Raw genomic sequence first — 23196 nt, forward strand, 5'->3', positions numbered from 1 at the left:
CACGTCTCAATGATATTAGAGTAAATGAATAAAGATCTAAAAAATGGGTTGCAATCCTCTTGTTTGGTAAGCTAGGCAAAACCGGAAGTACAGTGACGAAATATCTCATCCTCTGCATCGATAACGGCCCACTTTCTCCTTTGAGACAAGCGTTCGGTGTTTTCCGGACTCGCTCGGCATTACTCGTCATCTCCTCTTTCACTGCAACGCCTTCGCCGAGCGGACTGGCCCGCTGCCCTCATCCGAGTTCTGAGTGCACCCTGCTGTCGGATCTATTAAACGACCACCGCCGGCTCCCTGGAAGCTCTCAGCTCGCGTACAAATGCAAGCTATCAAATGTGTGGTGGTCGGCGACGGGTAAGGGGAAGAAATTCTTCTCAATGTTCCTGTCTCCCGTTCGTTATGTGTCCACAGAGCGATGGGAGGATGCTATGGAGAAAAAGGGGTTGGGGCTCGTTGATTTGTCGATCGCCCTATTTTCCTGCACTCGAATTTTGTTGTTCCGTCTCTTGGTTCTATTTCGTCCTGTATCGGTTATCGGTAAGGTTCTTGGTCAGCCAAAATGCGTTGGGATGCGATGCGGAACACCCACCCACCCGCACGCCTTGTAGGCCACTGGAGGCAGGCTGAAGTGCTGATGCACGCTTAGGAATGTGTTGTCCTGTTAACAAGCAAGCAGGCCCCGCTGCCCCAATTCTTCCATTCATTTGTATTCATGCATCTTTGCCAGAGTAGCAGCAGCAGCAGCAGCAATATAACACATATCGCCAAGCGTCATTATTAAGCATGGAAACCCCAGTTGTGTGCAAAATAGCCATGAGTGATGACACTGGTTTGTGCACTTCTTTGAAAGAAATCCCAAATCGCATACTATTGGACCTTTGCAGGCGGCGAGTGGGTCAGCCTTGTTTAATGATCCCAAAAAGTTCAAATCAATACATTCCTTTTTTAACCTTATATTTCTATTCATTATCAAATGTTGTGTGTGAGTAGGGTAGAGGTCACTTTTATGCATGTGGGTTGTGATGGAGTAAATTCGGGTGGAGGGGGTGGGGGGGCAACTATGTCCCTCAGGCTGCATGAATGTAGGCCAGTGTCAGTACGGCATTCACTGAAAGGGACTAACTGCCGCCCTTCACCTATACGTCGGAGTGATAATAAACGCAGTGTTGTCTTTCAGGGCTGTGGGTAAGACCTGTCTGCTGATTAGCTACACCACCAATGCATTCCCTGGCGAATACATCCCCACTGTGTGAGTCAAATGGAGCAGATAAACTTCATACTGTTCGGGGGGGGGGGGGGGAAACAAGAATCAACTTATTCTTCTTACAGCTTTGACAACTACTCCGCCAATGTTATGGTGGATGGGAAACCAGTCAATCTGGGCCTTTGGGATACAGCTGGACAGGAGGACTACGACAGGCTCAGACCATTATCTTACCCACAGACGGTAATCAAACATCTCGTACAGAAAACCTTCTGTTACTTCAGATTAGATCATATTTTATGCAAAACTATTTCAATGTCATTGGTTAGCCATTTTATGATGTTTTGTTTTAGAGGGCGGGGTCTTGTAAACATTTAATACAGTCCTTGTTTAGCTAAGTATAATATGAACAAGACAAAAGGTTCCAAAAATAGCTCCAGCTAAGCTAAGGAATTGAAATAAAGAAGAGTACTTAAGGGAAACATATGCCTATGTACATGTACACGTTGTTGTTTTGAGTTTCAGCTTGTCCGGTCAGGAGGTCACCATGGCGAATCTCTTACACGAATTGATTGCGACAGTTTGCAGAATGCCCAGCTGACACAATCCATCTGTTTTTCTAAAATCTGGGTTTGGCATCTAGCAGCATCATTTTATGACTGCAAGCACATATGTTATCAAGCAACGACGGGGTTCAATAATCTATCATTTTTTTCCATGTTAAAATCTCAATTTGCATCTTAGATCAGTTACTGAACCTCAAGGTGTACATTTCTGGCTAAGAAAATCAGATACAAATGTTTACAAATTTGGCAAAATTGTCGAAATTCTTCTTTGAAAATATTTTTTGCAAGTCAAGTTTATTTCTATCTTTATGTATTAAGCACAGAATCATCTTAAAGGGTTTCACGCTTACCATGACGTTTACTTTGTATGTCATTTAGTGATCCGATTGAAATTATAGACATCAGACAGACTCTGTGTCTGCGGCTACACAGTGACAGTCTCACAGATCTTGCTCTCAACGAGTCATGTCTTTGGTTCTCTCCCAGGATGTGTTCTTGATATGCTTCTCCCTGGTCAGTCCGGCTTCTTTTGAGAACGTCCGAGCTAAGGTCAGTACGCTGACTGATCGCCCCAAGCCCTTCCCCGCCGAGTCTGACCACAACGAGGCACATCTTTGGCTCCACCTGGCTTATTTCTCTGCCCACTATCCATCCAGACCTTGTCTTGCATTCTACTGGATTTGTACCCTCTGGGTCAGAAAAAAAGGCTGCAAGACGAGGTCTGAATGAGTCGAAACACCGCAGAGTGAGCATGTCGGCCTTCTGCGGTTTTGTCTGCTGAGCATCATGAGATGCTTTCATATGAAATCACACTTTTATGAGGGTCGACTCTCACGGTGTCGTGTTGCCCGAGGAACTTCTGTCCTCATAAACGCTTCGATTCCACATAGATCCGGAACCCATTTTGGCCTAATCACGGAAAGGCGCGCAATCCTCTGTTATTATCCTCTGTATCAAACTAACTTCTCTCTTTCTCTCCTGTCACCAACTTGGACATGCATTTGTGCGAATGTGTGCACGTATCTGTGTGTCCTTGTATTTGTACGTACGTGTGGCGCCTCAGTGGTACCCTGAAGTGAGACACCATTGCCCTAACACGCCCATCATCCTGGTGGGCACCAAACTAGACCTGCGAGATGACAAGGACACCATCGAGAGGCTGCGGGACAAGAAGCTCTCCCCCATCACCTACCCTCAGGGTCTGGCCATGGCAAGAGAGATTGGTGAGATGATGGATTGCAAATCTTTCATTTGATGTATTTACACGTGGCCTTTGATTGTTGGCTCAGGGGCTGTTAAGTACCTGGAGTGCTCCGCGCTGACCCAGCGAGGCCTGAAGACGGTGTTCGACGAGGCCATCCGAGCCGTACTCTGCCCTCCGCCTGTGAAGAAAAGGGGAAAGAGGTGCACCGTGTTCTGAGAAGCAGAAAAATCCCGAAACTAGAAGCACCACTAGGAGGATGAGGCGAGTAAACTAGCTTGAGTGGGTGTTCACTGCTAAGATTGCTTTCTTTATATTGATGTTTTTTCAACGCGATATTGGTAACAGGACCAATATTTCTCTGATTGTGTTATCATTACTAAATACGGTCAAATACGTACATTGAGTGTTTTGTACTCATAGAACCACACTGAGTTCCCATGAGGGCTAACAAAGGTTTCTATTGTCTTACCTGTCCTTCTGTCCTGCTTGCTTGAATGAATGCAGCCTTGACTGATAGAACGTGAACTGTGAACATGTCTTAAGGATACGCCGTGACTTTTTAGATGACAACAGGAATATGAGGAACTAAAAACTCCTCCTTAAATTACAATTTAAGCATGATGACGTCAAGAAACTGTTATTGAAGACTTGTGTAAAATTAGCTGTGGATTTTAAAGCCTTCATAGAAATTGACTCATAGAAAAATATTAAATATTAAAATGAGGAAATATCTTCTTTAAAAAAAAAAAAATCCCCGAATTTGCATTGGTGACAAGAAACCTTTAACTTGAGGACAATGTTGAAAATTTTATGGAGTCTGTAAAATTTGTCCTGCAAGTATAAATGAATGAAAAATGTTTCTTGGGTGTATTAACTAACACGAAACACCTAAAAAAGACTCCTGGAGTCATAATGAAATGAATAAATCCTGGACCATGTGTCAGAAAATATGTAGGATGATGGTGACATTTTATTCTTCCTGATAATTACATTGTGTGAAAACTATAAAGACATGTATAAAACTAATTGTCACAATCGGGAATTAGAAATAAAGGCATTGTATTTTGAAAACAACTGATTTAGGTGGAAAGTGGTTTGAAAACCTAATGGGCTCAATAACCTGCTGGTTAGCCTTGTTAGTAGAATTTATTTTTCTCTGTGTCGCATTTCAATTGAATGCAACCTTAAAAAAAAAAAGTAGTGATTTGCCAGAAGACAATGCCTGCTCTCAGCCCACCTTGAGTTGTGTAACAATTTGGCAAATCTGTTGTTGCTGAGATATGAATTTAACACCCTCTTTCTTTTCTGACATTTTTCACATTTCAAGCACAATGAAGAAATACTACAAATACTAAAATTGTGCTGTATTCCATTTGGACTCATAAAAATTGGTTTAATCTTCAGAATAAATACGAACACAGTAGCGACTTTGATCCAAACGATAGAATTGATTTATTGTGATGCATTTAAAAAAAACAAAAACCCTCATGTCACGCAAAATGAAATCCTCAACGTCCCTGTTGGATTTTATGGACTTTTTGTTGTTTGTGGTCAAAAAAATCATCTGATGTTACTGTTTGAGTAACTTGAACATGTGACGGACAAACACTGAAAACCTTGCTGCCTCTGAGGGTGGAGGAGTTTGCATGGGTCTTAAAATATTCTGCCATTGTTTTGATGTTGTTTGTATGTGCGCATGTGTGCGATTGCGTGTGTGGGTGAGAACATTGCTAAGTTTGGGGGAGGTGCATGAAAGACAGTATTGTTTTTGCCAAGTTTTTAGTGTCAAGTTTTTGGTACTATTTCATATTGTATTGCAGTAAAAAAAAACACACACACGACTGTCAAAACAAAATAACATGTACAGAATAATTCTTAGAAAATGAATGCTTTATGAATACCTAAATGAAGCCGATTCAACTTTTCAAAGTCAAAAATGAAACCAAGCGATTCATGTTGAAGTTAGAAGTGTTACTAACATTGTAGAATAAAAGGTCAATTGGTTTCGCTCAACTATCAGTGACAAAACAAATTCACCTTTTATGAAATCTACTCCAAGTATTTCTGTATGGGTGCAGGGTCTTGCCCAAACGGTGCGGAGATACGACGCTGGCGCCCATTTGTCACGATTGTTTTCTTGACTGGCATAGCTAATTTTGTGGTTGAATAATGTGTTGTCCTGCCTAGATAAGGTGTCGAAGTAAAGCCGACAAATGCAGCACCAATTCCTAATCTACTACTGCATGGAAGTTCTATGGTTATTTGACACACTGTAATTCTTAGGAGAGGTTGAAATGCATCGGCCATGTATGTATGTCATGTAAGATGAATTGTGTCAACGGTGTCGCTTTTCATTTTTTTATTTTATGACTTCACGTCTGTGGGGTTAAATATTTCAATTTTTTGGAATACTAAATACAAATGTATATGTACGTCTGGCATTTTGTCCTGATTTATTCGACACATGAGACATTACATGTAAAATCATCAAATAAAGTGGAATAAAAGTATCTGGATATGGCCTGTTGTTTAAGTTATTTGACAGCAGGGGAGAGTTCTGCTGATTCAATGTTTTTATTTGATATGGAGTTTATTGATGTTATGTGTCGCCATAAAGGCAGTATGGAGATGCTTTTATTTTGATATCATTTCCTATCATAAAGGCAGTATGTAAATACTTTTATTTTGCTATCATTTCCTGTAACTTAGCTACCGCTTCCTGCTTTGTTGTCAGTTACGTCCCGCCCGTTTTCTATCGGTTCAAAGAGTTTCAACTCATTTCTGACCGTGAGGGATGCTAGAAGCAAAGTTGTGAGTAAAGTTTATTCTTAAATTGAATCATTGTTAGATTAAGTTGGGTTTAATGTTGGGAGAGAAGGGAATAGTTTAAAAATATATCGTTTTTATTTACATGTATTTACATGCTATTTGCTCAAATGCTAACGCTTTATGCTATGCGCTAAAAACATAGCTTAGCATGTTTTGTTGCAGTTTTCACTCTGCCATGTAATACAGGAATCTTCAGTAAACAGTGTAATGTTAACTACATCACAGACTCATGGTTATTGCATCAGAGTTGATTTATTTTTAATCAGAGTTGAACTTGTTGGATAGCTACAGGACAACACAGATTACAAGAGTCAATGTTGGTGTTTCAAGATTACTGATGGCGTGGGAGTGGTCAGTTTTACTACTAATGGAACACTGATTCAATTCACATTTAGTAATGTAATGAGTGGTGGAGCTAAAACAGATTACATCTTTATCGACATGAGTAAATCAAACAAATAGCTTCTTAATATGATTCAGTGCCGCTTTATGTTACAAGCAAATACATTTTAAAAAAGATCTTTGTAATGTCATAATTTTATCAAATTAAATGCATAATCATTTTCTTTCAAATGACTCTATTTTGAAAAGCATGCACAGCAAATATGAACTGGTTGTTTCCCGGTACGGGCAGGGATGTGCTTGTTTAACAGGCGAGGAAGCCTCCATCCACTGGTAGGGACACTCCATTTGTCATTGTGCTCTTATCACTCAGCAGGAATAGAATACTGTTGACCACTTCGTCTACCTCTGGACACAAACACAATATATATACATATAGATATAAAGTTGTAATTGTGTGCTGGTTCCAACCTGCAAAGCGGCCCAGAGGGATACGGGATGTCATGGTCTTGGCTTTCTCAGGATCGCTCCAACCTATACGGCCCATTTCAGTCATCACCACAGTGGGGTTCACGCTGTTCACACGAATCTGACCACAAATGCCATACAGAAATGTTGCTCAGAGTTCATACCAACATCTATATTCATAAGCTCGTTCGTATACCTGATGGGGTCCCAGCTCAAGAGCCATGACTTTGGTTAACATGTCAAGTGCTGCTTTGGTGGCACCTAATTGAATCCAAGCACAAGATGACTCAATCGAGTGACGTTGTGCTCTTTTTAAACAATAACAAAAAAAAGCCACAGGTCAGCTATCGGAAGACACAAAGATGGAGCTTCACTTTACTTACAGTAGACAGCATGGTTTTTCAGGGCACATTGCGACGCCTGGCTCGACACATTGACGACGGAGCCTCCTGATCTTCTGGCGATCATGTCACGAGCCACAACCTGCCACACAAATGCGGTAAGTTAAGAGCCTGCTGTCAAAAAACAGTAATGTCCTTTATCTTTACCTGGGACACGTGCAGTACTGCTTTCACATTGACAGTGAAAGACCTAGAAACAAAAGACACTTCATTTACTGGGCCACACTTTCATGAGTTCCCGACTGAATCATCACACTTTGCTATTTCCTTTTTCTTCAGTCAATTTTAGTTTGAGTTACTTTGTTTTCATGAACGAAAATAACCTTACTGGTCAAACTGGTCAGGTGTGACCTCAAGAAACGGCTGGAGTTTGGCACATGCGGCATTATTGACGAGAAGATCAACGGGACCGACGTTTTTGAGGGCAGCTTCTGTGGCCCCCCAGTCTGCCAAGTCAACACACACAGGTATGATGGATGGACACTATAGGAACACAACACAAAACAGACAGCATGACAGCCCTGGAATGCTAAGATTACTATTTGTCATGTACCTCATGCAGCAGACGGTCCAGGTCAGACTGTGTGCGTGTGACTGCTGTGACTTTTGCTCCATAACGTGCCAGAGCCAGAGCCGTGGCCCTGCCAATCCCTGAAACGCAGTAGTTTTTAATCTATCTCATACGAACTCAGGAACTCGGAACTGTGAGGCAGTCGTAGGTGCACTCTGCAATTGATTTAACCGTATCTTCCAAAATCTTCATCAAAAATCTATCATTTCAATGTATAAGTCATGAAAATACAAAAGAGATAGTTCCTGCTCATTTTTCAATTCAGGTTCAAATAATATTCAAAATGTGTACAAATATTTCAAATACACTTATGTACGGTAGTATGGAATACATTTAATATATTTTGATTTATTTAGTAGAGAACATTCAAATATTTACATTACAGCTGATGGGGTTACTTTGACCGTGATGTTAACATCCATCCACAGGAGGGCGCTCTGCACCCTATTAGTCAGTGTACAGACGCAAGAAGCAGTCTCTCCATTTTGCTTTTGTGTTTACCTTTTCCTGCCCCGGTGACCAGAGCGCGTTTGCCTTCAAACGAAATCTCCATGACAAAACTGCTGCGAAAATAATCAACTGCAAATGAAAACACAACATTTCACTCGATCGATCCAGCAGTATCGACGTGAGGGACTCGTTAACTTGCCACGATCGCATGACACCCGAAAGCTTGCTCCCATAATTCATCATTTAAACAGAGAATGTGTGTTTATGCCAAAATGAACATTGAATACTTACCAGGGCAGTGCAAGCACGGAAGGGGCAGTCCTGCAGTGCAACGTAGTAGTCAGGAAGGGGCGTCCCTCGGTTCCGTTTGGTTACCAACTTAATGGTCAAGGTGGCCTTTGCTAGCGGCTCTATATCAATGATTTTAAATCATTTACTATCACTCTCAAACTTGATCGAAGGTACAACACTCACTCGGTCAAACATTTGTATGAAAGTCAAACTATATGACAGAATATCATTTATTAAACTAGTTTTTGAGCATCTTTTATGCGTGTTTACTTAATGATCAAAACTAGTGTTTTATGCATGATGTGGGAGTGGTTTTCTGCAGGTTGCCAAAGACGCGCTTTTTTGGTGACTTGAATTGAGCTTTCTCGGCTACCGTACACTTCCGCTTCAGCAAGCAGCTAGCTCTTCGGGTTGTTGCTATTTGGGCTTTCGCGTGAGTCATGTCAACTTTTTCCAAGCTCTCCATTTGCTGCATGTATGTAAATGCGTACATGTAAACAATGACATGAAAGAAGAATATTTGTTAATGGTCAGTGGAAACTCGCTAGCTCTCGTGAAACAAGAGGTGGAGCGTTAGCTAGCACGCCCACAAGTAGCACTCACTCGGCTGTCAATCAATAGATAATCAAGGAAAGCGTTTGGACTTCATCGTTGTTTTTCCATGTTTTTCCATGTCTAACTTGAAGACTGGAGGCTCCACGTCGGCTGCTGGTCGTCAATCTGCATACCTTGAATCAAGGATCCAAGGATTCAACCAAGGATCTGTTTCCTTGCTGCCTGTCAGAAAATAGAGGAAATTAATTATTGGAATAAGAAATATTGTGCTATGAGGAGCATTTAAAGTACCTTACTTCTCAGGTTGCAACAAGACCAAAGTGTTGCTGGTCTGGGGCTTTGCTCTGGTCCTCAGCTTCTGCTGCGAGCAGGTACTTGATGATGCTCCACACTGGACACAGAAAACTGATTCAAATTTTAAAACATGTTGGCTAAAATGTAATTTACTTTGCTTCTCTTACCAGTAGAGGGCTCTTCAGGCAACATAGACCCAGGAGAACAAACTCAGAGGCTGAAGACAAATTGTGGCAAGCTTTGCACTTTCTGGACCAGGAATTGCTACTTCTGCCTGGAAAGAAAAAGGATAATTGACGCAACAACTCTAGACACAATGACTCCATTTAAGTTCACTGCTTTTACTTTTAACTGTAGATTGGAAGCAGCTGGTCACTGGTGCACAGGCAGAGTTCCTGAAATGTTGTCAACACTCTCCAGGGTGGACACCTGCACACAACACAAACGAGACCATCAAGCTGCATTTATTTGAGGGTCAATTTTGGAAATGGAGGCAACCTAACCCCGGCATGGTTTTGGAGGGCTGGTTCCTTTGGCCAGCAGGTGGCAGACTTTCCAACTGCATCCTTACTGGCACGTGATCTGCAGGAAAAGGGAGGCATTAAAAACAGTGCAAACCTTGGAGGGACCTGGTCTCCAACCAGCACTGCAATCTTCATAGTCAATGGTCTTATCCCCTCGACCATTGGCTGTTAGGATGACAATGCAGATTTTTCTCTATTATCCCAAATTATGAAGCAATCTTCAGGAAAAGCTCAGAGTAACCTTCAATTACATACATTTGACATTGATGAATAAGATCTCGATTAGCCGAATGGTTATAACTTTTCCCTTGAGTTTGGGAGAGGGGGGTACGAATCTAATGTGTGACTCTATTTCATTTGAAAAAGCTGCAAAGAGCGAGTCTCGAACCCAAGCCATAATCCATTCAGCCATTTTGGTGTTGAAAATTTCTATGTTTTCTTATGTATTCATAGTATATGTTTCACGAAATGGATTTACTAAATCACCTACCGTTCTCAGAACACTCAATGGTGTAGTAGATTAAGCTTTTGCCTTATGTTCGGGAGAACGAAGTTCGAGTCTCACACTATTGAATCTTTAGCTCAAAGTCTGCTTGGTTGGGGCTCGAACCATGGTCTACCAAACACCGGGAGTTAAAGTTAAAAACCACTTTGCCATTTTGGCAGCGAAAGCCGAGATTTTTTTGGGAAAGTGTACTTTAAAATATCAACTTGCTCTGAAAAAAAAGACTAATCTACCAGTGTTTGACAGATCATTCAATGATGTAGTGGAGTTAATGACGCCAATTAGATAGTGACTACCGAATAAAAAAAGCCGAATTTCCCCGGCAAAATGGCAGAATATGTTTAGCCGGTGACCGGAAGAGCATGGTTCGAGGCAGACTTTGAGCTAAAGTTTGCTTAGTGTAAGCCTGCGATAATGCTTTATGAAGCGGTTCATGTAATGACGCCAAGCTACCGCAAGATGGCAGTGCCCCCATTCACTTGTATGTAACCCAGTGTAAAATGAACATGTCCATTTTTCCTTTTCGACCAGACGTCCTCTATGTACTATACACTACCTAATAAAAAAGCCGAATTTCCCCGCAAAATGGTAGAATGGTTTATAACTTTAACCGGTGACCGGGAGAGCATGGTTCGAGCCCTACACGAAGCAGACTTTGAGCTAAAGTTTGCTTAGTGTAAGACTGCGGTTCATGCTTTATGAAGCAGTTTATGTAATGACGCCAAGCTACCGCAAGATGGCAGTGCCCCCATTCACTTGTATGTAACCCAGCGCAAAATGAACATGTTCATTTCCATTTCATCACTGCTTTCTTTTAATGTAAATAGAAGTTCTAATAATCACATTGTAACTGAATTTTATATATATATATATATATATATATATATATATATATATATATATATATATATATATATATATATAGTCATTATATTTACCGCCCAAAAGAAGTACAAAGACGAGATATTTTGCTTGATAAATCCATTTTAATGGAAAATGTAAAACCCCATTTGGACTTCATTTTACAAAGCATTGTAACACACTTGAAAATTTTAAATTGAAGCAAGACATGTTTTATAAAAATACCTCAGTCAATGTATATATGTATATATTTACATTTTATAGTTAGTTTTTTTTCTTTTAACTTCAGAAGTTAAACATAGTAAATCTCAACAAAATGAATTCTTTTTTTAAATAAATTACATCTTTTTTGTAAATGTCTGTTTTACAGGGAATACTTTTTTCATAAAATTCAAAAGTGTATGAGCAATTTTTTTTCTATACATAATACAACTTTCGACAGTCTTTACAAGAAGTTTGGCAGTTCATCTTCAAAAATGTATTTATGGCATGAGGACATCGCATTTTCCAAAGTTACAGGCATTAGCTGGTGCATGTATGTGTCCTCCATCACAGTAGAACCGTAGAACTGAAAACCACGTAGAGCAAAAGAAAAGTGGGAAGAATCAAACAACTGTACAAGTCACATTTACATGAATGCTTTTTTGTCTCATTACCACACATACACATTTACACAAAGCTCAAAAATAAATACATCTTCACAGAGAAAAACAAAGTGACAGAACAAAAAAAGGAACAAACCAGGGGGTTGCTGACTCCAATCATACAGCTGATGATTTTTGCTTTGCGTTCCCCCTTACCGTTTTTTTTCCCCCCCCCCTCGTAAATCCCCCCCACCCCCCACCGCCGACCGTCAGTCGTGACAGTCCTGAAGTTGCTTGCTGCTGGTGATGCTTTTGTCATGAATCACTTTACTTGACTGTATGGGCTCAGAACACAGCACCTTCAGTCGGTCCTTGGGCTCACGTGACAGTCCCACTCAAGAAGCTAAGTCTTCAAAAGTGGCTCCCAACATTCTGGGTTGTTTTTTTTTTTTTTCCCCTTCAGTCTTCATGATGAATACAACAGTGGATGGTTGAACCCCAATCTGTCCAGTAGGCCCGCCTCTTTTTGAGTTTCCCTCTTAGCTACGCTCCGTGAATGTCAGTCTCCTGGATCACATAAGCAGCTCTGCTCTACTCCTGCAATCAGGGGCCCGTTATGAGTTCTCTTCTTCTTCCTCCTCCTCGGAAAGGCTCCGTTTTAAGGAGCCCACAGCCTCTTTTACACAGTGGTACAGGATGTTCTTCACCTGTGAGGAAGGAGGAGTAAATGACGGTCGGTCGGCGCAACAGAGGCACGATACAAACTATGTGAGAGAGTTACACAATCACCTGCAGTTTGTCTTCATAGTTGACTTCTTCATTGTTGGGTCTGAGCTGCTGGGTCAGATGGAAGGAATTGACCACGTGCTCAGGAGACACAAAGTCATTGATGACCTGAACACAGCTGTGAAGGTTCTGGACCTGAAAGACAAGGTTTGGAAGTGTCAGGTAGCTGATGTTGATTTTCTTGCGTTGGGTGGCTGGCTCTACCTGATGCATCGACCCAGCTGGTATGAGAACGGAGTCTCCCAGGAATTGAACGACGGTCCAACCCTGCACCCCGTGCTCATCCAAAAGCTGCTGCCGCTGTTTCTTGCTCAAGTACCAGCCTTGCTCTCTGATTGGATCCTGGTCCACTGATACATCCAATCCCTGCTCCTTACAGAGCTAACAAAAATAAATAATCATGCGATTTTGAACAATGACTGCACGACGAGTTATCGTCCTCATTTCAAGCTGTTGGTGGCGGTTACCTTGTACAAGAACTCCCGGACTTTGTCCATATCTTTGTTGAGGTAGATGTGCCATAGTGCCCCCGGTGTTTCACTCGAGTCCTTCAGCCTTTTCCGAACCCCCTCGTCCAGATTGTCCTCTTCCAGGCGCTTTAACACGCCTATGACCACACAAAACAATATTTATCTGTTTGGATGAGATCCAATGAATTCATTCTTACACTGTCAAGCAAGTCTAACATGAACTCATTGCGACTAGTACATATTTCCGTCTTCGTGAAAAGAATTCATCCCAGTCAATTGCATTCTTGCTGTTTTGGACATTTTACCGGTTTTGGACAAGACTCCATTGCCTTTGGCCACTCCCACGTATACAAGAATAGAGACCACATCTGAGACTTCGACATGAAGGTTGGCAGTCCCAAAGTCCTGGTCCTGAGATGCAGCTACACCTGCAGAATGATCAATTATTTAAGAGTAGGGATTCTGCAGAAGATAGATTGTAGAAGACAATCACAAAATATACTTCATAGGCCTCAAGGTGATCAACTTGGGGATAAGACATGACATTTATTGGATTCTCCATTGTTTACCATAGGCACAGCAGAGTCTTGGTCCCAAATCTGGTCTGACGAAGAAAGATGGCAGATGAGATGCTAAGTTTAGGCTTCCTTCTGGATCCGAATACTCGGGCAGCGGCAGGTTCTTCATCAAGTCATCATACCTGGGTGAGGGATAGAAATTGGGATTGGTTTTATTCCCGCTCCATATCATGAGTACACAAATATTGAAAGTGCCTGTAAAGACCTTGAAGGCATGAGAGCCATGAACTCCTCTCCAGAAGGCCAGTCCTTCAGTCTGTAAACCACAGGTTCCCCATCCTTGGACTTGAGTCGTTCTTAACGAGTCAGAAGAACTTTGTTAGACTCCTTCATAGACAATTGTTTGATTTTCCCCTCAGTGGTTGAACTCACTGGTGATGTCCTCAAATCCATCCCAGAACTCTTTGATCCCTGAGTTGGAGACCACTTGGTCTTTACAATTGAGAAGATCCCCCTGATGGTCCGCAAACTCTTGATTGAAAGAGTCGGCTTTCCACAGGGTGGCGTTCAGACGCTTATGGATCCCAGAAACCAATACAGGCTAGACAAAAACATCAAAACCACATGTAGAAAAAGGAAATCTCATCGTGCGGTGATACAAATTGACTCGTACCTGTCCCTGTTTCCAGCATTCCCGAAAGAGCTTCCAGTTATTCTGGTTCCGGTGATCCTTGAGCCAAAGGAGTCGTCCGTGATTTAGCCAGCAGTGAGGAATATCTGGATACTGATTGGACGAATCCTCTGCAATTATTGTGGTGACAGGCGTGGACTTCTTCTTGTCTTCTGGCACAGCAGGCGCAGGGTTGACGTTGATGACGGGCTCTTGCTTGATTGAGAGCTTTGTGGTGATAGTCTGGCGACTGGCGGGGATTTTGTTTTCCACAACTGATGCGATGATGTCATCGAGGATATTAGGCATGCTTCGGCCACCTTTTCCAGTCTTGGACAAAATGAGACGCAATGAAATGCTTTGCGGATGAAATAAGCAGCAGTTCTAGCAAATGATGCTCAACCTGTGAAGCAGATGAGTAGACTGGCGCAAAGGCGATTCCGGCATCAGTGGAGCCCAGCTTGAGTTTCCCTGCGGTGGTGGTGAGCAGATCTCTGAGAGTGGAGCCTTGCTCTGTACTGTTGCCAATTAGGGATGTGGTTTTGCATTGCTGCAGAACCTCCAGGCTGTCCCCTTCTTTCACAGATTTCCCCAATAACATGGAATCTTTGTTTTCTGTTTGAAAACAAATAGATGGATTCTAATCCACCGTAACGATCGGGAGGTCGAGAAGCAAACAATGATTGGACTGGCCTTTCTTTTCCTCTCTGGATTTCTGCTCTGCCAGGTCAGCGAGGAAATGCAGAGGTGACTGGGACTCTGGCGGAGTCACGGCACTTCCTTCATCGCTGCCCGGACTTCTTCCTCCTCCGCCGTTGGACTCCACTTTAGCTCCTCCTTGATCCGAGTTCTGTTGACAGCGTGGCTCAGTCTTCACCAGGGATAATTTGTTGCTATGGTTCAGAACGTTCTGCAGTACCTGGCGGCAGAGTAGGTTCAATTAACGATTTCCCTCTTCATCAAAAGGGTCGATGGGGAAAAAAAAATATGAACCGTTTACATTTGGAAATTCATAGGTCGCAATCAGCATACATTTTCTAGCACTGAGCGAGTACACAGCGGACTGACGGACGATTTGTTAGTCATTCACAGGGCAAGCTGACATGGATTGGAATTTAAGGTGAAAGCGGTTTCACGTCCTGTGCCTTTCTAGTATGTCATTGGCTGAAACGGGATGTGGTATTAAAAGATGGCGTACCTGTGAAACTCCGTTGGTGCTTGGTAGTTTGTTGAGGAGATTCTGTTTGCTGGCGCATGCGCAGCGCACTTTGATGTTGTGTTTCTCTCTCAGCGAATGCATGGAGCTGACTAATTCGCTCAGCACTGAAAAAGAACCAACTCAAAGGTAACTCGTCTGAGAAGAAACGGCCAACAGTGAGAAAGAAGTGGGTTGTTTACCTGTGCCGGGTATGATCTGCGTTGGCATGAGGTGTTTGTGATCATGAGGCTGGCCTTTCACACACTTCAGCCATCCATATAGTTCTTTATCTGACAACACAAAGTCGGACAATTGGCCTTTTATTTTCCCCTACCTAAATGTCCAGTCCACAACTGACCTTTGGAGCTCCTTTTTTCTTTGGCCTTGTAGCAGTCCAGGCAGACAACAAAGCCACATTTTTGACAGACCCAGTGGATGTTGAAGAGCGTTGCCTCGCAGGCGTCGCACATCTCCCTCACTCCCTTAACTGCGCGCTTCCACACCAGCTTGGCTGAAAGGCACACGAAACAAAAGTGCTTCATGCTAAAAGAGTGATGAGACAAGTATCGATCTGCGCTGCTAACTAACTAACTAACTAATGGAGGTGGGACTACTTGAATGACACACACACACACACACACACACACACCATCCTTTTTGACCCAGGAAGCTGCCGCATTCTCCATCAGGACCATCTGACAGAACATGTCTCCTATAAAGCTGAGGATGTACTTGGCTGTGGTTTGGTCCAGGTGACTCTCGTCCATTTCTCCAGGGATCCACAAAGCGAGAGCCTCCTCATCAAACTGGTCTGGAGTAGAGAAACCATCCATTCGGATGACTCCATTTTTACTGAAGGAAAGCCTGAAATGGAAAATACAATTCCAAATGAGTGAGTGGCAAAGTTGACTTGGACTTGATTTCAATGTTTCTTTACCGTCTGAAATAGTAGAAACGGCAAAAGACAGGAGAATGCGCCGGCTCTTCCCCTTTCTTGCTGCGGATGACCCGACACTCCCGACACTTTTGCAGATTGGGCCCGATTTCGGAACAAGAATCATCCTGAAGGAAAGACTCCCCCGTCTGCTTTAGTTTCTTCACTTTGCGCCAGTCCTTGAGGACAGAACGTGGGATCCCATCTGGAAAGAGTATCAGCAATCAAATAATCAAGAAGCAGCTTCTATTTTTGTTCATGACGTCACAAACAAAGAGCAACTTGAAATACAATAGAAACCACTCACAGCTCCAAATATGCAATTGCGGCCATCCCAAGATATAAATAGGACAGAATGTTGTCATGTTTAACGTACTTCGTTAAAGGCATTTGCCCGTTTGTCTTGTTTGTAACGTGATGTAAGCGATTGAAAAAAAAAAAGTCAGACGGTTAGACTTACTGCTACTGGCCAGTTTTAGTTTGGTCTTCTCTTTGGCAGATCGAAAGATGCCATTGGGTTTCACGTCCTCCTCGTCCTTTTCATTGTCTCCTTTTCTCTTGGCCATATCATTCTGCTTCTTCTTGTAGGTTGGTTTGGGCTGGCGCTTGGCTCTGCCCCCCTCCATCTTGCTCTCGCTAGCATCCGAGTCATCTCCCCCGCTCTCCGAAGCAGACTCGTAGGTTCGCTTGCTTCCTCGCCTTGCTTTCCTTTCCTCCCCGGCGCCCGTCTTCTCCTCGGAGAGCTTGTCTGGTTCTCCTTTGCTCAGTTCCACCTCGCTGGATGTGGAGGCGCTGAGATTGACGGTACAGGGTTTGATCATTTCTGTCATTGTTGCGGCGTTGCTGATGCTGGGCGATTTCTCCTGTTTGGAAGCGGCCGAGCTTCCAGTGGCGGCGGTGTTCCTATCCTCCTCGGAGTGGCGCGTTAACCAGGCTTTCTTGAGTTTGTGATAATTACTGGCCTGGCCGCTACTGGTTGGAGCAGGACCAGAGGACTGGCCATTGTGCAAGGGGCTTGATTTTCCCGGTGTTGTTCTGCCACTGGTTGAGCTGCTGCAACTGCTATCTGCTGAAGATGAAGTTTGGCTGGAGGCGGGTGGAGGAGTGGAGTTTTGACTTTTCTCAATGGGATGATCCACCATTCCAGTGGCGGAAGCAGTGCAGAGGTTGCTTTTCGATTGAGCTGCTGCTGCCAACGCGGCTTTGTGCTTCTTGAGGTGAACAAAAGAGGGTGAGTAAGCCTGACCGGTGCCAGAACAGGGGCTCAGTCTCGGGGTGAGATGAGGGCCGGCTTGCGGCGTGCCGGACTGAGGCAAAGATCCTCCTGGAGACGAGGTGCGCGATCCCACCCCCGCTTGCTGCTCTCCTGGCCCGTGGTGAGATAAGACCGAGTAACCCGGCTCGAGAGTCGTCGCGTCCGTTCGATTCTGTATCGATGGAGAAACGACAGTCCTATGGACGGAGTTTGTGGTACAGGCTTCCACAGCCCCCTGCATGCCACGAAGTGAGTTCTTTTTATATTGGACGTACATGTCATCCAGGTTGGAGTTGGCTTGAATCACTCGATTTACTCCATAGTCTCTTAAAGCCTCACCCGCTTTTTGACTGTCTTCCTGAATCTTAGCTAAGCAGAAAGTCCCCAAAGGTAATTCCTTCGGGGCCATAGCACCAGATTTGTTTGCGGGATTGTCAAACTTGACAGACGTGGGCGGACGTACGATGACGGACGTCGTTGCAGATTGAGGCTTCACTCCTTTCTCTCCGTAGAAGAGCGCTCTTCGGTCTTGAGCGGCTCTCCATCCTCCCGATGACGTCATAGTGTCCACACTGACAGCCGAGGCAACGACGGCGGTATTTGCGTGACCTTTTACATCCCTGAGTTCCGGCAGTAGCGTGGGAGGCTTTTGTTGCTCGACTGATGTTTTACTACCAGCTGCCGCTAAGGTCACCGGCTGGATCGGCGTGAGGGTCGGCGGAGATAGACGTCCACCGTATCCGGCTCTCTCCCGTTCTTTTTCTCGCTCTGCAGCCTCTTTGCGTTCAAGCGCGTGCTGAGTGGGTGGATGGAAGACGGGGGCTCTGTGAAGAGATGGCATTGCCCTGAGGTTGTGTTGCTGCTGCTGCTGCTGCTGCTGCTGCTGAGGATGGTGGTGCTGCTGGTGGTGCTGGTGATGATGATGATGATGATGAGGAGGAGGGTGGTGGTGGTGGTGGTTAGACAGCGAAGATGTAGAGGAGGAAGGAGAAATAGCAGGGCTGCAGCGCTCCATCCTTTCTCCACCCGTGTGGTGCTGATGTTGGACTAGTGTAGCCTGCTGGCTGAGCTGCTCGGTAATTTTCCCCGCGAGACCCTCGCCGCCCTCCGGATGGTGCTTAATTAGGGGAGGCGGCCGAGATATGGACACTTTGGCGTTGTAGTTGCCGAGGGACAGGGTACTCTGACTCGAAACGGCGGCTCCTCCTATACTGCTCACAACCCCTTGAGCACCAACTGTCACCTTCTTATAGTAAGAGCTAAGCTCTTTGGAAGGGTACAGTCTAGGGGGGTCATTGATAACACTGTTGGACAAAGTGGTAAAATAGTTGCTCTTTTCTGTCTGGATAATATGGGGATGGGGATGGGCATGGGGCGCTTTGGGTATCCGGACAGGAAAGGGGGAATCTCGGCTTCTCTCTCGATCCCTGTCAATGGCGGCTTCGCTGGAGCGTTGAATTTTGGCAGTGAACGGAGCCACTTCGATGCTCTCCTTCAGAATTCGACGATTCTCTTCTTTGTACTTACTGGCTCGGTCCACATCCTTGGAAAGAAAACAGGGAATATGTTTCTATATGACATCATGACTGAACAAATGGGTTAAGCGCAATTTCTTACCTGTGTATGAGCCAGGCGTGCTTTGCTGTGAGGGTCCAAGTAGAGGCGGTGAAGCTGAGCATCTTTCCCACTGATGCTCCTGCTATTTTCTGTCGGTTCTTGTTTCAGCTGGGCTAATGTTAATGTTCTTATTGGATCCATAAAGCCTCTCTTATCCACATCTCTAACAAAAGAAATGTTTTTGGGTAAAAGCCCTCCATCGATCAAACGACGGCACAGTTCCGATTCAAGCGACTCACTCTTTCCGAACGTCCGCGCTGATCTTTGATAGTGGTGGGCTGGCGTGTGTGTTGATTTTAACAGAGGGGCGGTGGGGGTCAGCGCTGGCGGGTCGTACGGGAACGTGACTCAGCAAACCCAAACTGTCACTTGCACTACCGACAGCTTGGTGCAACCATGGGCTGGCTGTGTTCTGGACATGAAAAGCGCATTTCAAAAGAAAGAATAAAGAGAATGGACAATTGGGTTCAACTTCCTTTAAAAAAAAAAAAAAAATAATTCAAATACCTTTCGGAGAGACACCTCAGAATTAACAGCAACAGGATTTTCAGGGTGAATCCATTTAGTTGAGGGAGGTAGGTTGAGCCCTTGTTGGTAGGAACTCGCCGTTCCGTTGGGATACTGCCAAATGATGGGGTAGATGCCCAAACTCGATGCTCCGCTATGAGGCTGGCTGAGCAGAGCTGAAGGAGGGGCTCCCTGACCCTGAAAACATGCAAAGTGGGTTTATGTGAAGCCAGAGGAAAACACAACATCCTAGATATGAGGCAGACCTGTAGGAACTGCTGCTGCTGCTGCTGCTGCTGGTGAGGTAGGGCAAGGTGACCTAAACCTCCAGGGGAGTCCAGCTGAGGGTGCCCCCCCAAGAGAGTCGCTGTGTGAGGAGGAGGCATGGCTGAGAGAACCCCAGGGGGTAGAAGGTGTGGGTGAGGTAGGGCTGATGTGTGAGGAGGAGCAAGGAGGTGAGAGGCAGCATGTGGGTGTGATGAAGGGGTCAGGCAAGGGGAGCGGGGAGCTGGCGAGTGGAGGCCGTGTAGGTGAGGATGGAGATATGCCGCCACATGGTTAGAGGAGTTTTCACTGTCTGAGCAGATCAGAGCTGGGTCCCTGTAAACAGTGAATGTCTCATTCTTATCGATAATTAGAGGGCTCTTGGTGGTGGTGGTGGTGCTGCTGCTCCCACCTGACTCTGAGTGAGATGTTACTGGCTTAAAACCACATCGGGGAGGCTCAGTCGTTTCTACTTTAGCGGACAAACGACCTGATGAAGGGGAGGAGCTATCACAGTATCTTGGCATTTTATGTTTTGACACCTCTGGAGAGGTATTGGGTTTAGGTTTGGACATATCCACTAGGGCTAAGTGTGGCTTAGACTTGATATGGTCTGCTGGACTTGTGCTAGGGTATGGATGGCTCAGGGAGTTGTTGGGGTGCTGGCTTTTTTGTTTGACGGAGTCTAGGGAGGTTGGGTTGGGGTTCATTTTGGTTGTAAAGTCAGTGGAGAGGACTGCGTTCATCTTGTCAGGGTGGTGCAGCTGTTGCTGTTTGCTTTGCTCTTCGGATAAAGATGGACTCTTGATGCCGGACGTGTAGTGTTGTTGCTGCGTATGCTGCTGTTGATGAAGAAAAGGATGGGGAATGACGGCTTTTTCCTTGTCTATCAGCATCAGAGTATCAGCTATTGAGGTCACAGGTCTGGGGAAAAAAAAAAAAAAAAAACACAATATGTCAACAGGGAAGCACCCAAAACCACAAACTACACCAATTTGACATTTAAGGAGGACTCTGTTCTTACCTGATAACCTCCGAAGAAGAAGAAAACTCGATCTTGTTATTTAAGCTGCGGCTCGCTATGAGCGCCTGCTGCACGACAGGCTCGATTTCTGTCCTTCGACCGCCTTCCGAGGGTGAAGGTGATGGAGGGACAGGAGGCGAGGAAACGGGGGACGGATGCAAGGTGAGGTAAGGTGAGAGGGCCGTGGACTCGGCCTTCTGGGAAGCCAGCAGAGCTGACACGGCCTCTGAACTCTCTTGATGCACGGTGGCCTGCGCATCATCTGTGATGTCAATCACGCCGCCGACGCCGTGGAGGTGGGACAAGGAAGGTGTCTGACATCGAGGTGAGACTTCAAAATAAAAAAAGAAAGACACAACTCTTAGAACCATCCGAAAATTGAGAGCTGCTACGAATGAGTGCAATTCACCTTTCACAGTGTTCTTGCTGCTCTCAGGGATAGTAGCCTGGAGAGTGTCAGACATAAGAGGCATCTGTTGCCGTGGAGATTGGGTGATCTGCGTCACTGCCACCAATTCTTCCTCCTCTTTTGTGATCATTTTGCTTGTTTCCTTAGCGGCCGTCTTGCCGTCCTCTGTAGATTGAGGCTCGGTCCACGGGGACAGGCAACCCGTGGGAGATGAAGAATCGTTCATTTTGACAGCCTGAATTAGTGTCTTCTCCTCATCCTCCATTTTGGATTTCACATCACCGCTGCGAGTCTTTAATTCATTCTCAGAGTTTGGCTCCGAGGAGGAGGAAGAGGACGAGGAGAACGAGGATGACGACGAGGACGACGAAGAGGAGCATGACGAATGGACCGTCCTCTTGTGCGGGTTTTCAGAGTCGCTGCTCTCCGAGAAGTCAGATGTCGTCGTGTCTGTCTTCAGTCTCTTTAGACCGGCCTTCTTCTCATCATCCTCGCCCTTCCTGCGTTTGTTTATTGCCTGTTTGGCCTTTGACTTGGAGTCTGTAGAATGAAAGAAAAGAAATTCAGTGGGGGGGGGGGGGGGGGGGGGGGGGGAAATGTACATTTCAGCATTTCTTTTTGATTTGTTCCTGTGTGCAAGATCCACCAAAAAGGCCTCACCTTTGGCTCCAACTTCTCTCCTGTCTCTGTCCTCCTCGGCGACGCTGCTATCTGATCCTTTCCTCCGGGATGAGCGAGAGTTGCGCTGTTCTCTCTGTTCCCGTCCGTTGCCACTGGGAGAATGGTGCGATTGGCTGGATGTTTGCTGGCTTTGCAATGATTGACTCTGTTGTTGGGAGGCCAGCGTCCCTTGAGAACCCTTTGGGTTGGGGCCCGATGAAGTCATGATTGGACGGGGGCTGTTTGCTTGGGCTCGCGTATAATGACTCTGGAAGAGCGGAAAATATCTGGCATTAGCAAGAGGAAGGTCCAGACTTAATCACTAAAGTAACTCTTCCTCCCTCTCATCTTGCCAAAATGTCACTTTTGAGGCATGGCTATTTGTCATGATGTCACTCATTGCCTGTACATGGCAATCATTACTGAACCCATGAGCGACATTTGATTTAGAGAGCAGGATCAAATGTCCTGGAAAAGTCATTTATTAACATGGAAAAAAAAAAATCGTGCCAAAACATTGACACCAAGCGTTACAAAGACCAATTGGAACAATCAACCTCGATTTCCATATGAACAGAGGAAGGATAAAGATATCTGTGACAACAGTCTGTCACTCTCTCTTATGTAGGCAACAAAGTTTACGTATGGGGGGGGCGGAGTACCTGAGTGTTGGCAGTGGTCCCGCCAGGTCTCCCTCCTGTCATCTTTAACATGTAAACAAAGTCAAAATAAAAGAATAAAAAGGAATCCTCAATAGCTTTGGATGTGGGTGGGTGTACTCACATGTGCAGAATTGTTGTTTTGACTGGATCGCGACCTTCGTCTGGAGGTAATGCCTATGTTTTCTCCTTTCAGTAGGGAATGAACCACATCATCCAGAAAGGTCATCTGGATCATGGATGGATCCACATTCTGAGGCTCCAGCACCTATAAAAAAAAAAAAAAAAAAAAAAAAAAAAAGACTATAGACCTGAATGACTGCTCAATACTCATCTGTAACACACGTTGCAATTTGAGATGGCCACGAGCGTACCTGATCATTCATAACGACCATGTTTCGGCTAAAAAGATCGTGATGTGTAATGATGCCTGTGAACCACTGGGTGGCCGAATCTTGTCTGTATACGCGCACACGGTAGCCATTCAATGAATAGGGACCTGAAAAATATTCAATCATTTGAGCAAAAATGAAAGAAGACAATTCTTTCTGGCATAAAAGTGCGGCAGAAAGA

The 23196-nt window shown here is 44.7% G+C and overlaps 3 protein-coding genes across 7 annotated transcripts in view; 1 reads left to right on the forward strand and 2 right to left on the reverse strand.

Moving 5' to 3' along the window:
* Positions 1 to 173: 173 nt before the first annotated feature.
* rac3b (Rac family small GTPase 3b) lies at positions 174 to 11034 on the forward strand. Of its 3 annotated transcripts, none has more exons than XM_085903127.1 (10): positions 174 to 357; positions 1181 to 1252; positions 1333 to 1450; positions 2260 to 2322; positions 2837 to 2996; positions 3063 to 5788; positions 7022 to 7115; positions 7362 to 7484; positions 9016 to 9255; positions 9349 to 11034. In XM_085903127.1, exons 1-6 carry the CDS (start codon positions 323 to 325, stop codon positions 3191 to 3193), a joined length of 579 nt encoding a protein of 192 aa, XP_085759253.1. In that variant the 5' UTR covers positions 174 to 322; the 3' UTR covers positions 3194 to 5788; positions 7022 to 7115; positions 7362 to 7484; positions 9016 to 9255; positions 9349 to 11034. The 3 variants fall into 3 exon arrangements, with proteins under 3 accessions (XP_085759253.1, XP_085759254.1, XP_085759255.1); XM_085903128.1 differs by having other exon boundaries at positions 9352 to 11034; XM_085903129.1 differs by lacking the exon at positions 2260 to 2322.
* dcxr (dicarbonyl/L-xylulose reductase) lies at positions 6003 to 8812 on the reverse strand. Its single transcript, XM_085903126.1, has 9 exons — positions 8330 to 8812; positions 8090 to 8167; positions 7571 to 7668; positions 7346 to 7500; positions 7165 to 7207; positions 7000 to 7099; positions 6813 to 6877; positions 6620 to 6737; positions 6003 to 6556 (listed from the first exon to the last, which is right to left on the reverse strand). Exons 2-9 carry the CDS (start codon positions 8139 to 8141, stop codon positions 6453 to 6455), a joined length of 735 nt encoding a protein of 244 aa, XP_085759252.1. The 5' UTR covers positions 8142 to 8167; positions 8330 to 8812; the 3' UTR covers positions 6003 to 6452.
* Positions 11035 to 11887: 853 nt separating the features above from the next.
* Positions 11888 to 23196, reverse strand: part of jmjd1cb (jumonji domain containing 1Cb) — a 32922-nt gene continuing 21613 nt past the window's right edge. For 2 of the 3 annotated variants that reach the window (XM_085904479.1, XM_085904481.1), the window contains 27 exons: positions 22998 to 23122; positions 22748 to 22891; positions 22627 to 22668; positions 21965 to 22232; positions 21305 to 21844; positions 20896 to 21226; positions 19874 to 20795; positions 19608 to 19805; positions 19340 to 19512; positions 19101 to 19263; positions 16689 to 19026; positions 16232 to 16433; positions 15944 to 16158; positions 15653 to 15805; positions 15495 to 15584; positions 15295 to 15419; positions 14790 to 15015; positions 14500 to 14711; positions 14100 to 14426; positions 13859 to 14027; positions 13692 to 13782; positions 13478 to 13608; positions 13214 to 13336; positions 12906 to 13045; positions 12643 to 12819; positions 12442 to 12573; positions 11888 to 12359 (listed from right to left, as the gene is read on the reverse strand). In XM_085904479.1, the coding sequence (XP_085760605.1) occupies positions 12267 to 12359; positions 12442 to 12573; positions 12643 to 12819; positions 12906 to 13045; positions 13214 to 13336; positions 13478 to 13608; positions 13692 to 13782; positions 13859 to 14027; positions 14100 to 14426; positions 14500 to 14711; positions 14790 to 15015; positions 15295 to 15419; positions 15495 to 15584; positions 15653 to 15805; positions 15944 to 16158; positions 16232 to 16433; positions 16689 to 19026; positions 19101 to 19263; positions 19340 to 19512; positions 19608 to 19805; positions 19874 to 20795; positions 20896 to 21226; positions 21305 to 21844; positions 21965 to 22232; positions 22627 to 22668; positions 22748 to 22891; positions 22998 to 23122 (7850 nt within the window). In that variant the 3' untranslated portion in view covers positions 11888 to 12266. The remainder of the gene's footprint in view (positions 12360 to 12441; positions 12574 to 12642; positions 12820 to 12905; positions 13046 to 13213; positions 13337 to 13477; positions 13609 to 13691; positions 13783 to 13858; positions 14028 to 14099; positions 14427 to 14499; positions 14712 to 14789; positions 15016 to 15294; positions 15420 to 15494; positions 15585 to 15652; positions 15806 to 15943; positions 16159 to 16231; positions 16434 to 16688; positions 19027 to 19100; positions 19264 to 19339; positions 19513 to 19607; positions 19806 to 19873; positions 20796 to 20895; positions 21227 to 21304; positions 21845 to 21964; positions 22233 to 22626; positions 22669 to 22747; positions 22892 to 22997; positions 23123 to 23196) is intronic. The other variant, XM_085904480.1, reaches the window with a different exon arrangement.

The sequence above is a fragment of the Syngnathus leptorhynchus genome, chromosome 22 (assembly GCF_054491065.1).
Source record: "Syngnathus leptorhynchus isolate UIUO chromosome 22, UIUO_Slep, whole genome shotgun sequence".
Lineage (NCBI taxonomy): Eukaryota > Metazoa > Chordata > Actinopteri > Syngnathiformes > Syngnathidae > Syngnathus > Syngnathus leptorhynchus.

Excerpts from the sequence above, each read along its gene's own strand:
- rac3b (XM_085903127.1), top strand. The coding sequence starts at position 323 with ATGCAAGCTATCAAATGTGTGGTGGTCGGCGACGG. Across the intron at positions 358-1,180 it reads TGTGTGGTGGTCGGCGACGG|GGCTGTGGGTAAGACCTGTC; the intron begins GTAAGGGGAAGA and ends GTTGTCTTTCAG. Across the intron at positions 1,451-2,259 it reads CATTATCTTACCCACAGACG|GATGTGTTCTTGATATGCTT; the intron begins GTAATCAAACAT and ends GTTCTCTCCCAG.
- dcxr (XM_085903126.1), bottom strand. The coding sequence starts at position 8,141 with ATGGAGATTTCGTTTGAAGGCAAACGCGCTCTGGTCACCGGGGCAGGA. Across the intron at positions 7,669-8,089 it reads GGTCACCGGGGCAGGAAAAG|GGATTGGCAGGGCCACGGCT; the intron begins GTAAACACAAAA and ends ACTGCGTTTCAG. Across the intron at positions 6,557-6,619 it reads CCCTCTGGGCCGCTTTGCAG|AGGTAGACGAAGTGGTCAAC; the intron begins GTTGGAACCAGC and ends GTTTGTGTCCAG.